At 42.1% G+C, this 14,475-nt stretch overlaps 1 protein-coding gene across 1 annotated transcript; it reads right to left on the bottom strand.

The window, feature by feature from the left end:
- Window positions 1-7,562: 7,562 nt before the first annotated feature.
- Window positions 7,563-8,846, bottom strand: LOC141674291 (uncharacterized). The gene has a single exon (XM_074481015.1). It carries the CDS (start codon window positions 8,844-8,846, stop codon window positions 7,563-7,565), a length of 1,284 nt encoding a protein of 427 aa, XP_074337116.1.
- Window positions 8,847-14,475: the final 5,629 nt, after the last annotated feature.

Below are 14,475 nucleotides of genomic sequence, written 5' to 3' on the forward strand. Positions count from 1 at the left end.
GGAAGACGAGGGCGCGTCCTCTCCTGTTCACCCTTTAAAGAATTTCCTTACAAATTTGGGGATCTATTCGCCTCCAAATACTTACTTCGATCCTCAACCCCCAAACGCCCACCATACTCCTGACTTTCTGAACCGGGTGGCGCGCCTTCTTCAAGACTCCAAAAAGGGTACTTTAATGGAAGATTCTTCAGGTAGTTCTTCTACGGACAATATTCCTTTGTCTCGTAGACATGGGAAGCAAAAGCTGGTCCAAAAGGACAGATCCTCAGCTCCAGATAGGACAGAACTGGACGACGATGACTGTTTTGAGAGTTTGAATGTTGATAGGTATAGGGGTGTTGAGAGGGGTGTCAACGTAGGTACAGGACCTTCTAAAGTATCCTACAAGGATGTATCCCCAAGCCCATCTCCTCAACAAACAGAAGGCGCGCCTACTTCTCCCGTCCCTGAGGGCACGCCTGAAGTAAGTGTGTCACCTCTACGTGATGAGGAAAATTTCTTTGACGAGGACTCCTTCCAATTTTCTACCTCTCCTGAGCCTTCTCCAATTCCCTTCCAACACTGGGAAGTTTCTAATAGTGAATTAGACTTTGATTGGGACAAATTCGAGCCATGCAATGAAGCTGTGAAGAAACGTTTCAGGAAGGAGCACGGGAAGCTTTTCTGCGTGGGCATGTCCTCAGCTTGTTCAGATGAGCAACTGGGATGGCTCATGGAATTTTATGACATGGTGGGCATATAGGCGCGCCCTTTAAGCATGATGCGGCCCCATATCTTCAATTATGGGAGAAACTTTAAAATTCCCAGAATGGTGACCAGCCCCAAGCTGGTATCTTTGGGTATAGGCGCGCCCTTACATCCCTACCTTAGGGAAGTGATAGAATTGTACGACATGGCTCCACTCCAACTTTCTCCCAACAGCTATAAGTTTATCCTGGCTCTGTTCATCCTCTATATGGACTTGGGTTTCCCTCAATCGTCAATGGCAAAAGTTGCTTATTTTTTGAATCTAAGAAAATCTGACCATGGGTACTACTATTTGGTGAGGGACAAGCAGCACAACAAGAAGGGTTTTTCCTCTGGCAAGCTTAGCCATGAAAAAGGTTGGAAGGAAAACTTCTTTTACCTGTACGACGTTCCCAGAATAAGGATAAGATTTAATAAGTCACCAAGTAAGGGCGCGCCCTTTCGTTTCTTTCCTTGCGTTATTTCTATGTTCTTTCTTTCTTTTTTCATCCTTATACTTTTTTAGACAGACCAGCGTCCAAACCTCTTAAAGGCGAGCCCAAAAAACGAGATGAAGCCTCCTTAGAGTGGCTGCTGACAGGTAGAACTTAAAAACCTTAGTCACCCGGACCAACTTGATGCGAGTAGGAATTCTTTCTGACCAAGTAGGAATGAAGTGTAAATAAGTAAAATTTAGGAAGGGTGCTCCTGTTTCTCATGTTATTGACTTAGACAGTGAAGAAGAAGCTGAAGAAGAAGAAGAAACAGAGGATGGCTCCTTACAAGGCCAAGATCCTTCAGGTTCATTAATTGTAGAATCTAAAGGCGCGCCCTTTTACTATTGGCGCGTCCTTCTTCTCTTCTGTTAACTTTTTGTTGTCATATTGGATAAAAACTTCTGTTTATTTAATCTTTCCACATCTTTAGGGCGCGCCCTTTTACTCTAGGCGTAGCATTTTACACATGTTTATCGATACTGCCTTTATCAATTACTTTTATTTATTGCTCTGTTCAACATACTTAACTGTCACGCTTAACTAACATGTTCTATGTTTTGTGCAGAAATGGCTCCTCCAAGAATTCCCAAGTCTTTTGGGGCGCGCCCTGGTGACAAGCCTAGGCCTAAGCCAAAGAAGGATGCTCCTGCAGCACAGGCATCCGTTCCAACTTCTGCCCCCATTCCTCAAACATCACATGTTCCAAAAAGGCCCATAATTGACCTCACAGAGAAACAGGGCGCGCCTAAGAGGCATAGAGCAGAGGGCGCGCCTTCTGGACCTTCTGCTACCTTGAACGCTCCTGGCCCCATGGGCTCCCTTCATGTTTCGGATGAAGAAGTGGAGCAGTGGCAAGCCATGGATTTGGGAGATGCCACTCGTGCTTCAATAAAGGCATCTTGCCAATTGTTCATCCACTCCACTCGAGTGGTGGACAGGCTACTTGAAGAGGGGGCGCGCCTAGAGAGGCTGCAGGGCGATAACAATATTCTGAGAAATACCCTCAAGGACAAGGACTTTTTGCACGCTAAGGATATTAAGGCCAAGGATTCTGAGATTTCATTCCTCAAAGATGAGGTAGCCAATCTCACTTCTCAGCTAGAAATTGCCAACAAAAAGGCTACCTCTCTCCATACTGAGCTTGGTGCAGCCAACTTGAGGATTTAATATTTAGAGGAGCAACAGAAACTGGGATGGCCTGATGAGAAGAGGGAAATGACTGATGAGGCATTTGCCAATGGCTTCCACTTCTACAGGGTTGGTTTTATGGCCAATGACCCTGATTATACCTTCGAGAAGTTTGGGGAGGAGACAGTTGCCGAGATGGTGGAGTTTAAGAAAGAGCATGCTGCTGAAATCAAGGCAAGAAGGATATAACTTGGGTTGGAGGAGGAAGAAGGTGAGGGCGTGCCACAAGAGGAAATCCCCAAGGACGCGCCTGAAGCTGATCCCACTATCCCTCTTCAAGCTATTCCTCCAACAGACCAGTCTCAAGGCGCGCCTTGATTTATTTTAGCTTAAATTTCAAATACTTCTGAGGAACCAGCCCTCTTTTAATGTTGTGCAAAGTTGTATGACTTACTTTTCTGCTACTTTTTGACTTTTGCATGTATGGCTCAACGTTAGTTTTATCTTTCCTCATACTCATAAAAATTTGTTAAAGCACTTTGATGTTTTCCTTTGCCACAACTTATATTTTCACGATGGCGCGCCCTCGCATCACCATAAATCTTGTCAGTTCATTATGTCTGATGTTGCTACAAGGCGCGCCTTTTGATATCAGAGCTTATTTATTTATCATGTTTTGTGGGTGATTTCTTTTTTCGTGATTTCGAAGTTGTTATCGTCCTTTTTATTGTAGCGCTTAGATATGAGGGCGCGCCACATTGCAAATGATACGTACTTTTTCTTACCAGTAGTACCTTTGCAATATTTTACTTACTTATTAGTCCAAAGGCGCGCCTTAATTTGGGGAGCTTTTGCCTTAGCTTATTTTGCTGGCCATGTACATTTATTCCTTTCATCCTTGTCTACTATATCTATCTTGATTATGAAGCAGAAGTTATCAGATAGGGCGCACCTCAACATAGGGTGCGCCTCTGATATTTTTCAAATGAGAATTTTCATGTCAAGCAAATAAAGTAATTTGAGGTAACTTTTCTTTTATTGATAAAGCGCTCTAGTGTATATATTACACCAGTCCCATGGCTATTATGCTCTATGGGGAAATCATTAGAATTTTTTTTTCTTTCTGCTAGTTCCAAGGTTCGCAGCCACATGTACTACCCCCTAGGCTGGGAGGAATTTATTTGCTACTAGCCTATTATATAAGAATCAAAATAAGAAAATAAGGGGACACAGCCACACCCTACTGATAGTACTTCCGTAAATGTTCTGCATTCCATGCTCGAGGATTAAGTTTACCATCCAGATCTTCTAAGCGATAGGTTCCCTTCCAGAGTATAGCTTTAACTTTGTACGGTCCTTCCCAATTAGCTCCAAGCACCCCGTGCTGAGCTATCTTAGTGTTAGGCATAACCTTTCGCAACACAAGATCTCCAACCTTGAACGGTACGGATTTTACCCTTTTATTGAAATACCTTGCGACCCTCTGCTGATATGCAGCAAGCTTCAATTGAGCGTTTGTTCGGGCTTCGTCTAACAGATCCAAGTGGAGCCTCTGGTTAACTTCTGCATCTTCCTCGACAAACACGTCTCTCCGTAGGGATCCTGCTCCTACCTCCACGGGAACCATAGCCTCATACCCATACGTCAGCAGAAAAGGGGTTTCTCCTGTGGTTGATCTAGGGGTCGTATTGTAAGACCAAAAGACCATGTGCATCTCTTCTGGCCAATCTCCTTTTTTCTCTTCTAACTTTGCCTTCAAGGTGTGTTTTATGATTTTGTTTATGGCTTCTGTCTGACCATTACTCTGCGGATGATAAACCGCGGCGAAGTCTTTTTTAATCTTTAAGTCCTCACACAGTTTGCTTAACTCTTTACTATCAAATTGCTTTCCATTGTCTGAGATGAGTTTGTAGGGGATACCGAACCTGCATACTATGGAATTGAACACGATCGTGGCTAGTGGCATAGCCTCTGCCCATTTGGTGAAGTAGTCCACAGTCACCACGGCATATTTCACACCCCCTTAGCTTTGGGTAATTCTCCAATGAGATCAATTCCCCACATGGCAAACGGCCAGGGGCTCGCCAACGAGGTAATGGCGGATGCCGGGGCGTTGGAATAGTTGGCGAATCGCTGGCAACGATCACAAGCCCGGACAAAATTGAAGGCGTCTTCCCTCATAGTCGGCCAGTAATATCCTTGTCTGAGCACTTTTAATGCCAAGGAACCACCCCCCGAGTGATTGCCACAAATCCCTTCGTGCACCTCTCTAAGAATATAATTTCCTTCTTCCATATCCACACAATGTAACAGTGGCTGATTAAACCCCCTTTTGTATAATATCCCATCGTATTCCACATACTTTGCAGCCTAGTACCGAAGACGCCGAGCTTGTAATTTATCTTCTGGTATAACTCATGTCTGAATATAGTTATGGATGGGGGTCATCCAGTTTTCTTCTGGGATTTCTTGCATTTGAAGCACCTCTACCTCCGGAATACTTGGAATTTCCTGGATTCCCAAAGGGATTTGCCCAAGTTGAACGTTGTCCATCTATGAACTCATCTTGGCCAAAGCATCTGTATTACTATTTTTTTCTCGCGGAACACTTTCTAGCCTGGCGTTTGAAAATTTTTTCAGTAGGCGTTGCGCACATCTCATATATAGCTCCGTTCGCGGTCCCCGGGCTTGGAATCCTCCGTTGACCTGGTTCACAACTAATTCGAAATCACTCCGAACTATCAGATTCACGGCCCCTACCTCCAGAGCTAATTTCAGACCGTTGATCAGGGCTTCATATTCCGCATCATTGTTAGTAGCATAAAACTTGAAGTGGATAGCACTCATCAAACGGTGCCCCTCCGACGTGATCAAGACAATCCCGACACCTGACCCATTGTTGTTCACTGCCCCATCCACATATAATATTCACCAAGGGTGGGGGAGTCCCTGCTTCTTTTCATCCTGGTGACTTTCTTGCGAGGTTGGTTCTGCCAACACTATGGCCTTATCATCAACTTCTTCATCGAACTCAAGTATGAAATCGGCCAGCGCTTGTCCTTTAATTTCTGTGCGAGGACAGTATTCCAAATCGAACTGCCCTAGCTCCACGACCCATTTTAACATTCTTCCTGACGATTCGGGTTTATGTAGAATATGCTGGAGCGGATAAGCGGTGCGGACTTCTATTCGGTGAGCCTGAAAATACGGTCTTAGCTTTTGTGCCGCAAGAATAAGAGCGTACACTAGTTTTTCCATGTTGGTATACCTGGTTTCTGCATCCAACAACCTTTTGCTTACATAGTATACGGGCCACTGGTGGCTTGCTTCTTCCTTTACCAATACTGCACTGACGGAATATTCAGACACCGCCAAGTAAAGAATCAATGTTTCTCCGTCTTCTGGTTTGGCCAACATCGGAGGATTTCCCAATTGCTCTTTGATTTTCAGAAAAGCTTCTTCACACTCAGGAGTCCACAGAAAATCCTTTCCCCTTCCTTTGATTGCCTTGAAGAATTCTTTGCACCTATCCGACGACTTTGAGACAAATCGATTTAGGGCCGCAATCCTCCCTGTCAGACTCTGTACTTGTTTGACGCTGGTGGGGGGTTTCATGTCAAGCAGAGCTTTGATTTTTACGGGGTTAGCCTCAATCCCCCGGTGATTGATCATGAATCCCAAGAACTTCCCCGACTCCACACCGAATATGCACTTCTGCGGGTTTAGTTTCATCCTATATTTTCTCAGAATATGAAACATTTCAGCTAAGTCGGCGATGTGGTCTTCCGCCCTTTTCGATTTGACGAGCATGTTATACGTACACTTCCATCGTCTTCCCAATCTGCTTCTTGAACATTTTATTTACCAATCTTTGATAAGTGGCACCGGTGTTGATCAGTCCAAATGGCATTCCGATATAGCAGTAAAGCCCTCTATCAGTGATGAAAGATGTGTGCTCTTGGTCAGGCTCATACATAAGGATTTGGTTATACCCGGAGTATGCGTCCATGAAGCTGAGCAAAGCATGTCCTGCCGTGGCGTCGACCAACTGATCAATTCTTGGTAGGGGAAAACTATCTTTCGGGCACGCCTTATTCAGATCGGTGAAATCCATGCATGTTCTTCATTTGCCGTTGGGCTTTTTTACCAATACCGGGTTTGCTAGCCATTCGGGGTAGAAGGATTCCCGAATTAGTCCAACATCCAGGAGCCTTTCTACTTCCTCTGCCAGGGCTATAGCTCTCTCTGCGCTTACGACCCTTCATTTTTGTCGAACCCCTTTATGCTTGGGATCAATATTCAGTCGGTGGCACATTATCTCTGGATCAATTCCTACCATATCGGAATGGCTCCATGCAAATACATCAAGGTTCGCCAAAAGAAATATTGAAAGACCTTCCTTCAACCTTGGTGCCAACTGGGATCCTATTCTCAAGATTTTACTCGGATCTTTTTCATTGACAGGGATTTCAATTGTATCTTCTGCTGGCCCCATCTTCTCCGTCGGCATTGGTATCCGGGGATCCAGGTCAGGTGAATCATGGATTTCATTGTCTTGCGGAGATGGCGCATCCCCTTTAGGAAGAGTGTCGACTTCTTTAGAAGGCGCGCCTTGCATAGCAGAGGCATCAACTTCCTTGGTATGTTTTGCGGATAAGGGTGCTCCTTCAGGGGGAAGGGCACTATCCTGTTCGAGGCTTTGCAAGGCATCGAATCTCCCTTCTAACCGTTCCCCGTGGAAATCTTTTTGGACTATGGTATCCATCGCCTCCTCTTCTTCCAACATCTCAATTCTGATTGCGTCTTCTAAGTACAACGTTGTTGGGGGCAACCCGGAGGGATGTTCATCTTCTTGCTCAACATAATAGTGGACTCGGATTTCCTCGGTTGGTTGCTCAATGCTTTTCTCTTGGTCTACGTCCGGAGTATCTTCGGCATGGGAGTCTTTTCTAAAGCCTTTCATAGCTTGCCTGTAGCACTCCCGAGAGTCATACTGAGAACCCTTATACTCCCCAACCCATTTGGCGTTGGAAATTTGATAGTTAGATGGTGGATTGAAGTGATAACTCTCATCTCCCGCATAAAAGGTCGTCCCAGCAACACGTTGTGGGATGATTCCTGATTCAGGACCTTAAATTCAAGCATCTTTGTCACCGACAACGGGCTTTCCCCCAAAGTACATGGAAGCCGAATCGATCCCATGACTCTAACTCATGCGCCGGAAAAGCCATAGACCCGCGAATCTTCTCCCGACATATCCCTATCAGGCAGTCCCATCTTCTTAAAGGTGTTGTAGTACAGGATATTTGCTGAGCTTTCATTATCCACGAAGGCCCTGTGAACATTTTTGGTTCCAATCTGGATGGAAATAACTAGCGCATCATTGTGGGGATGGTGTACCCACAGGGCATCTGCTTCTCTAAAGGTAATATCCATGGACTCGCCCTTAAACACTTTGGGTGGTCGAGTTTCCAACCTGTGAATGTCCGTGAGAGGCCTGAATCGAGCTTCCCTGGCATATCTTGCCAAGGCTCGGTTACTGCATTCCATCTCGGGATCTCCCCCGTAGATTGTTCGGATACTGCCATCCCTGACAAATTTACTTTCCTCCAGGGTGTCATTGTTCGATCCGCGCGGGGCTCGTCTTTCTTCTTCCCTCGTTCTGTCATCCTTGTGTTTCCTTACTTCCTTGACTACCCATTCTCCGAGGTACCCTTCCTTGATAAGCGCTTCGATTTCATCTTTTAAATGTCGGCACTCATGCGTGTTATGTCCAGATGATTCACGGTATTCACAATATTTTTTCTTATCTTTGCTTTGCCATGATGATAAAGCTTCAGGTTTTCTAAGTAGCCCTTTATTTTTGTTTACTTCGTAGATATGATCGATAGATGCGACCAAAGGTGTGTATCGGCTTCTCCTGTAGTCATAGTTTGAGGGAGGACTCCATCCCCTCCTTGTGCTTGCTTTATTCACCCGGTCCGGGCTTCGACTATCTCTTCGGTACCTTGGGCTTGGAGACCAATCCCTCTTCCTTCCTTTGTTTCTTTGACTCGATTGTGAAGTCGGTTGTACTTCTTCCAAAGATTGTTCTATGGCTTTAAAAGATTCTGCCAAAGCGAAGACATCTGCTAGAGTGGCCGGATCTTTCCCTTGCAAGTGCTTCAAAAAATCCGAACCAACCCTTAATCCTGCGATCAAGAAGCTTTTCAGGGCTTCGTCCGATGCTCCCCTCACGCTAGTAGATTCATCATTGAACCTTTTAAAGTATGATGTCAAGCTTTCATTTTCCCTTTGCCTAACATTGGCAAGAGTTGTGACAGAGGGCGCGTATCTCACCGCGACTTGGAACTTGGTTAAGAACAGAGTCTTCATCTGATCCCATGAGGTGATCACTCCTGGCCCGAGCTTTTGAAACCACTGTTGGGCACTTTCTCTAAAGGTTGCCGCCAAGAGACGACATCGAGCCAAGTCCGGGACTTGGTACACATCCATCTCTATATTAAAACGACCTAGGAATTCCACCGGATCCGAGTTTCCGTGAAAACGGAGATCGCTAGTAGTGTTGCGATATCCGGCCGGCAACTGTGCCTCTCATACTGCCACCGAAAATGGGGAAGGGATGTCGGCTGTGGTCGTCACCCTGCCTTCCAGGTGGTTAAGTAGCCTTTTTAAGTCTCCCACATTGAAATTTCCCACGCCTGGGATGGTCTGCATTTGAGGCTGCGGACCTTGGGGCTGTAATGGAGGTACCTCCACTTGATTCCCTCCGGGAAGGGCTTGCTGCTGGTTCGTATTCTGGGCGTCTTCGGGTATCACAATTACTTCATAATTTCGTCCTTGATTTCTTCCTTGATTCTCTTCTCCACCTTGGCCGCGGCCCCGAGCCGTACCGCGATCATAGTTTCCTACATTTCTGTGATCATCATGTTCCGCATAATCATAGCCATCTGCTTGGTTATTTCAGCGGGAATCAAGGTGACCGCGGTAATTGTCGTGACGGTATCCCTCTAAATATCTACCTCGGCCTCCACCTCTTCCTCTCCATTGAGGCCTTCTCCAACGATCGTTTCTATACCCATGCCCATATCGATCCAGCGATTTGCGGGGAGGAGCTCTCTCATGATCGCGATGCCGCTCCCGATTTTCCTGGGAATTCAGGGGCACACGCGTTGGATCGCGGTGCCACTCCTGATTTTCCTGGGAATTCAGGGGCACACGCGTTGGATCGCGGTGCCGCTCCCGATTTTCCTGGAAATTCAGGGGCACACGCGTTGTATCATGGGGCGTCACATCTCCACGATCAGCTTCTTTCTGCCATTCAAGTAACACCATTCTCAAATCATCATCGCCCAAGCGAATCCCCAAGCGATCTTTCAAAGCTGCGAAGCCCCGTTGCTGATTCTCCGGCATCGACTCCGCCCGTCGGCGTTTCTCGAGACTACGTCCAGACCGGTGCGAATGGGTGGCTCCCCGGGTGTCTGTCCGCATAATTTCCCGTCCATCAACATCTTCTTCCACTAGCTCGATGATTGGGGACGTGTCATTAGAATAGTCCATGCGTCGCGGGGTTATCAGCACACGCCCTCCTTCAGTGCGGCCATGGCCGGCTGAGACATCCCTATCAGTCATGGGTGCTTTTCCAGGTGCATGAGTCGCTCGGTTGTGGCGAAGACCCCTCATGGCCTTGCGCGGTTCCACAGTGTTCAACCTTGAATCGAAACCATTCAAAGCATCGCCCATGCGATACAGTTGTTCCAACAAGTCGGCGTTGCTGATGAGCACAGGTGGCTGTACTCCAACGTCCGGCGTGGGACGATCAGTCATTGGCGGAACGTAGGATTCATATTCATAGCCATGATCAGAATCTTCTTCAGAACTTCCATCATAAAAACTTCCATCATGATATTGAGACATCCTTCCTCCCAGATGTAGATCTTGATTAGCCCCTCCTTCTAGCGCCAATTTGTTGACGGAGGAATTTGGGAACAACAAAACTTGAGGTTAGTAGCCGGAAATAAGATCTGTGATGGCAGTTCTTCGTCGGAAACGTGAACAGTAACCGATGACTCTGATGAACAGTATTCGTCGGAAAAGATGAACAGTGTTTGGTGGTGATGATTATTGGGGGCTGAGATTGCTTAGGGTTAGTGGTGGCTCCTTTGCGCTCTCGCTTCTGACCCCTTACAATTTGCCTACGTATCCCTATTTATAGGGAATCAAACCCACGTAGTTCTTGGGGAACAAGAAACCTAATGGGCTTAGATTTCTTATCCCGAGACCCAGTAGGAAACCCACTGGAAACCGTCTTCTACAAGCTTTAGGAATGTCCGCCGATGAGGCCCAACCACAAAGGCCCAAGGCTCGTCCGCGACTTCGAGACTTCACGGATAAGGCATCTCCCTGGCCAGGGATAACCCTCCGTTACCAGCTGTTTCTCTAGTCCGCGGACGCAGGTATAGCCGTGGTTCACCCCAAATGTTGGACGCATCCTTGTCCCCCGATAAAGAGCCCCTACCAGATTACAGGACAAGTGATCCCAAGCTTTTGGGTGCAAAGTGCAGGATAATCCAAAGTCTCCCAACGAGGACACCCGTTGACTACAGAGACAGAGCTCCCAAAGTACACACCATATTTCACCCCACATCCCCAATGAGGACATCCATTGACTACAGGAGGAGGCCTTCAGTCCAGGCATACCCCTGGAGGTCTCTGACCACGGACCCCGTCTTTCCTGTAGATATGCTACATGAAGGAGTTCTTCAATAGAGTACCTGCATCAAATAGGTTAGTAATAACATTCTCCATCTTCCTTGAATCTTCCAGAGAGTCCATCCAACTAGCATATCAAAGTTGCATTTATATGTCAAGTAGAAGTTAAGAGCGCGCCCTTACATTCCTGTATGTTGGCGCCGCCCTGTGTCATCAGCCTTTAATCTCTTCCTATATCATTCGACATCATAGGGCGCGCCCTAAATTATTCATCGTTAAGGCTTGCTCTAACTCTGTCCAAGCCAAGGTGTGAGTCTGTCAAAGCAATCCGTCCAAGGAGCCTTTCTTACTTAGGGCGCGCCCTAAAGCTCTCCGTAGGACAGATTCCAATCAAGGAATTCCTCTCCCCTTTTTCAATCATTGGACGCGCCTCCTTATTACGTTTGAGGGCGCGCCTTTGGAGATAATAACCACAACCGTTAATCAGCTACTCAATCAATGGAGCGCGTCCCTAGGGCGCGCCTTTTTTTATGGAAAGTTAATCTTATCTTTTCCTAGATTTTAGGCGTTTCTCCTTCGATTTTGCCTATTTTATCAATCTCATTCTGAATATTGTTTATACCAATTTTTGGGTATAACAATATATGTACGCACACACATTTGTTTTCTATTTTGAAATTTGATAGTAAAATATTGTAATCTTAAAATTCGCTGTGATCAACTATGTAAATGGTTAAATTAATGTTTAAATAGACTTTTGTAGTTTATTATAGATTGTACTCTAATGTCTATATCATCTAATTTTCTAATTTTCTATAATCTTTGATATTGACATTAGTCCTGATTGATCTGTCTCCCTCTCTTAAAATGAAGTTCTTGTTCGACACCCGAAGCCTAATCATTTTATTTGATCCTTTATTTAATATATGTAACATGAAGAAATCAATATTCCAAACATTTTTGTGGGTGTTAATATTGTAGATGCTATTTCTCTTGCATTGTTGTAAATGCATAATCTTATTTATGTAATTAAATTATACTGCACTTTAAAATTTAATAAGCACTTTGATGATTTGTCGACTTCCTATGAACCAGTGATCACAGAGTCATCTATGCCCAAGTGCTTAGCTTAGCAGTCTGCTTAGGTGCATATGCAGTGAAGTTCTTGGTGATGGAGATGTTGAATGGCGGCTTATTAATTTTAGCGGCATTGACTGGGCTTAAGAGAAGTTGTATCTACAGAATTTTGGGAAAATGATTATTAATACCGGTGACATGTGATATTGATAATCTAAGCAGGTCTATCTCAGTCAAAATTACAATTTACTAAGAAAGATACAATCAAAATTAAAAGAATTACCGGACAAAATTATCACAAATATAGTAAAGATATAAAAAACACTCAATTTTTATTACTTAGAATATAATAAATATCTAAAACTTGGATGTGCTAAATCAATACAAATAGATATAGAATTATTATTATGATCCCTAACTGTTCCATTATTGTCTCATTCCATTTTAGAATTCATCTTATCGTTGCTTTATTCCATTGAGGTGAATGTCAGCACACCTATGTTTTAACTGCGTTTTGGATAAATAGAAAAAAAAATTCATTCATTTGTTTTCAAATTTATAATACTAGCTTAAAACTTGCATCATATACGACCGTTATTAATACTTAATTAATATCTTTTATCCATAATTTTTATAAATATAAATTTAATGAAATTCTAATATATATATATGTATTACATAATTAGAATCCTTTATTTATATTTTTATAAATATAAATTTAATGTAATTCTAATATATATATATAATCAAAATTTTAACCTATTTTAAATATGAATTATAAATTTAATATATAATTAAAAAATTATATACTAAAAAATGAATTAATAAATAATTAGTCTGATTTTAAATGTAATTGATATTTAATTTAGATTAAATAAATTAAGTAAATCATGTTTAATAGTTGGGATTTGTTCGGTAAAAATTTAAGTGAGCAACAACACCCAACTTATAAGTTGAATTTATAATTATAAGTTGATAAATTGATATACTTTTTATCAACTTATTTTAAATTCTTACTTTTTTATTACTTTTAGTTTTAAAATATATATTTTCAAACTGTAATCTAACTTAGAATTCAAGAATTAAGATAATTATATTTATAAATTATTCATTTTATTTTATTTAAAATAAAAAAATCTGACTTATAAGTAAAATTATCCAAATACTTAATAGCATCTCAAAGAGTACTATGAGCTAAAACATGGTTAGCTAAAATTTTACTAACACTATATTGGTATTAGTTATAATCATTAGTTATATTTAAAATATTACTTTTTAATAATTTGAAATATATATTAGAGAAAGTAAATTAATAATATTATAAAAATTCTACATTTATGTCAATTTTTAAAGTAAACATTATAAAATTAAATAAATTATTATTATAATTGGTTGAAAATATAGTCCATATTTAAAAATAAATGGAAGAAATATCTTAATATTATATATTAGAATTTTTATAAATTTAGTTAACAATAAAAGAACATTTTTACACTTAATATAAAAATATAAATAATACATTTATACATATAATAATAATGAATATATATATATAAATATTATGTAATTAAAGCATCTTAATTATTTTAAGTTATTGAAAATAATGATTTAAAGTAGTATGATACGTGTATTAATTTAAATGATGGTACATGAATGTACATGTAAATATTATATCAAGAGGTGCTCATTTATAAGTATTATCTACATTTAACTTGTTAAAACACTTTGTTTTCAATGCAACACCATATTATTTGTGATAAAATTTATGGTAACACTATTTATTACTATGACATTAAGTTTTGAAATACTTTATTTTCAACGTCAAACACCCTATTAGTTATGTCATGAGTCAAGACTAATTATGACTCGATCCCAAATCATGACGGAGGAGTTGTACTGATAGAAGATCAAATTCTGGCCAGGATCAAGTTGTGTCTGCAAATACTTAAGATGATGAGAAGATCATAATTGACAATCCTGAAAATACTTTAAAGTTCTATCAATATTTGAGAACCAAATATAGAAGAATGGTCTCTCGATATCACAAAGATGATAAGTTAGTGAACTTTAATAATAATAATAATATGGTTTTTCTTCACTTTGCTGAAGATTTCCTAAATATTTTTGCTAAAGAGTTGGTTGCCAAGCAAAATGAAATCATGAGAGGAATTGAAAGGGCCATGACACAATGCTACTGCTAGAGGTAGAAGAAGAGTTGGAGTAGGCAGAAAAGGAAGAGGTAGAGGAGGAGAAAGAAGAGGAAGCATTCCAAATGCTGATAAATCTACTCCAATTGATAATCAATCTATTTTAACTTCACAAAAGAAGAACCAAG

Source organism: Apium graveolens, chromosome 7, assembly GCF_009905375.1.
Source record: "Apium graveolens cultivar Ventura chromosome 7, ASM990537v1, whole genome shotgun sequence".
NCBI classification, from domain to species: domain Eukaryota; kingdom Viridiplantae; phylum Streptophyta; class Magnoliopsida; order Apiales; family Apiaceae; genus Apium; species Apium graveolens.

Coding starts and splice junctions, on each gene's coding strand:
- LOC141674291 (XM_074481015.1), bottom strand. CDS start 8,846: ATGGATGTGTACCAAGTCCCGGACTTGGCTCGATGTCGTCTCTTGGCG.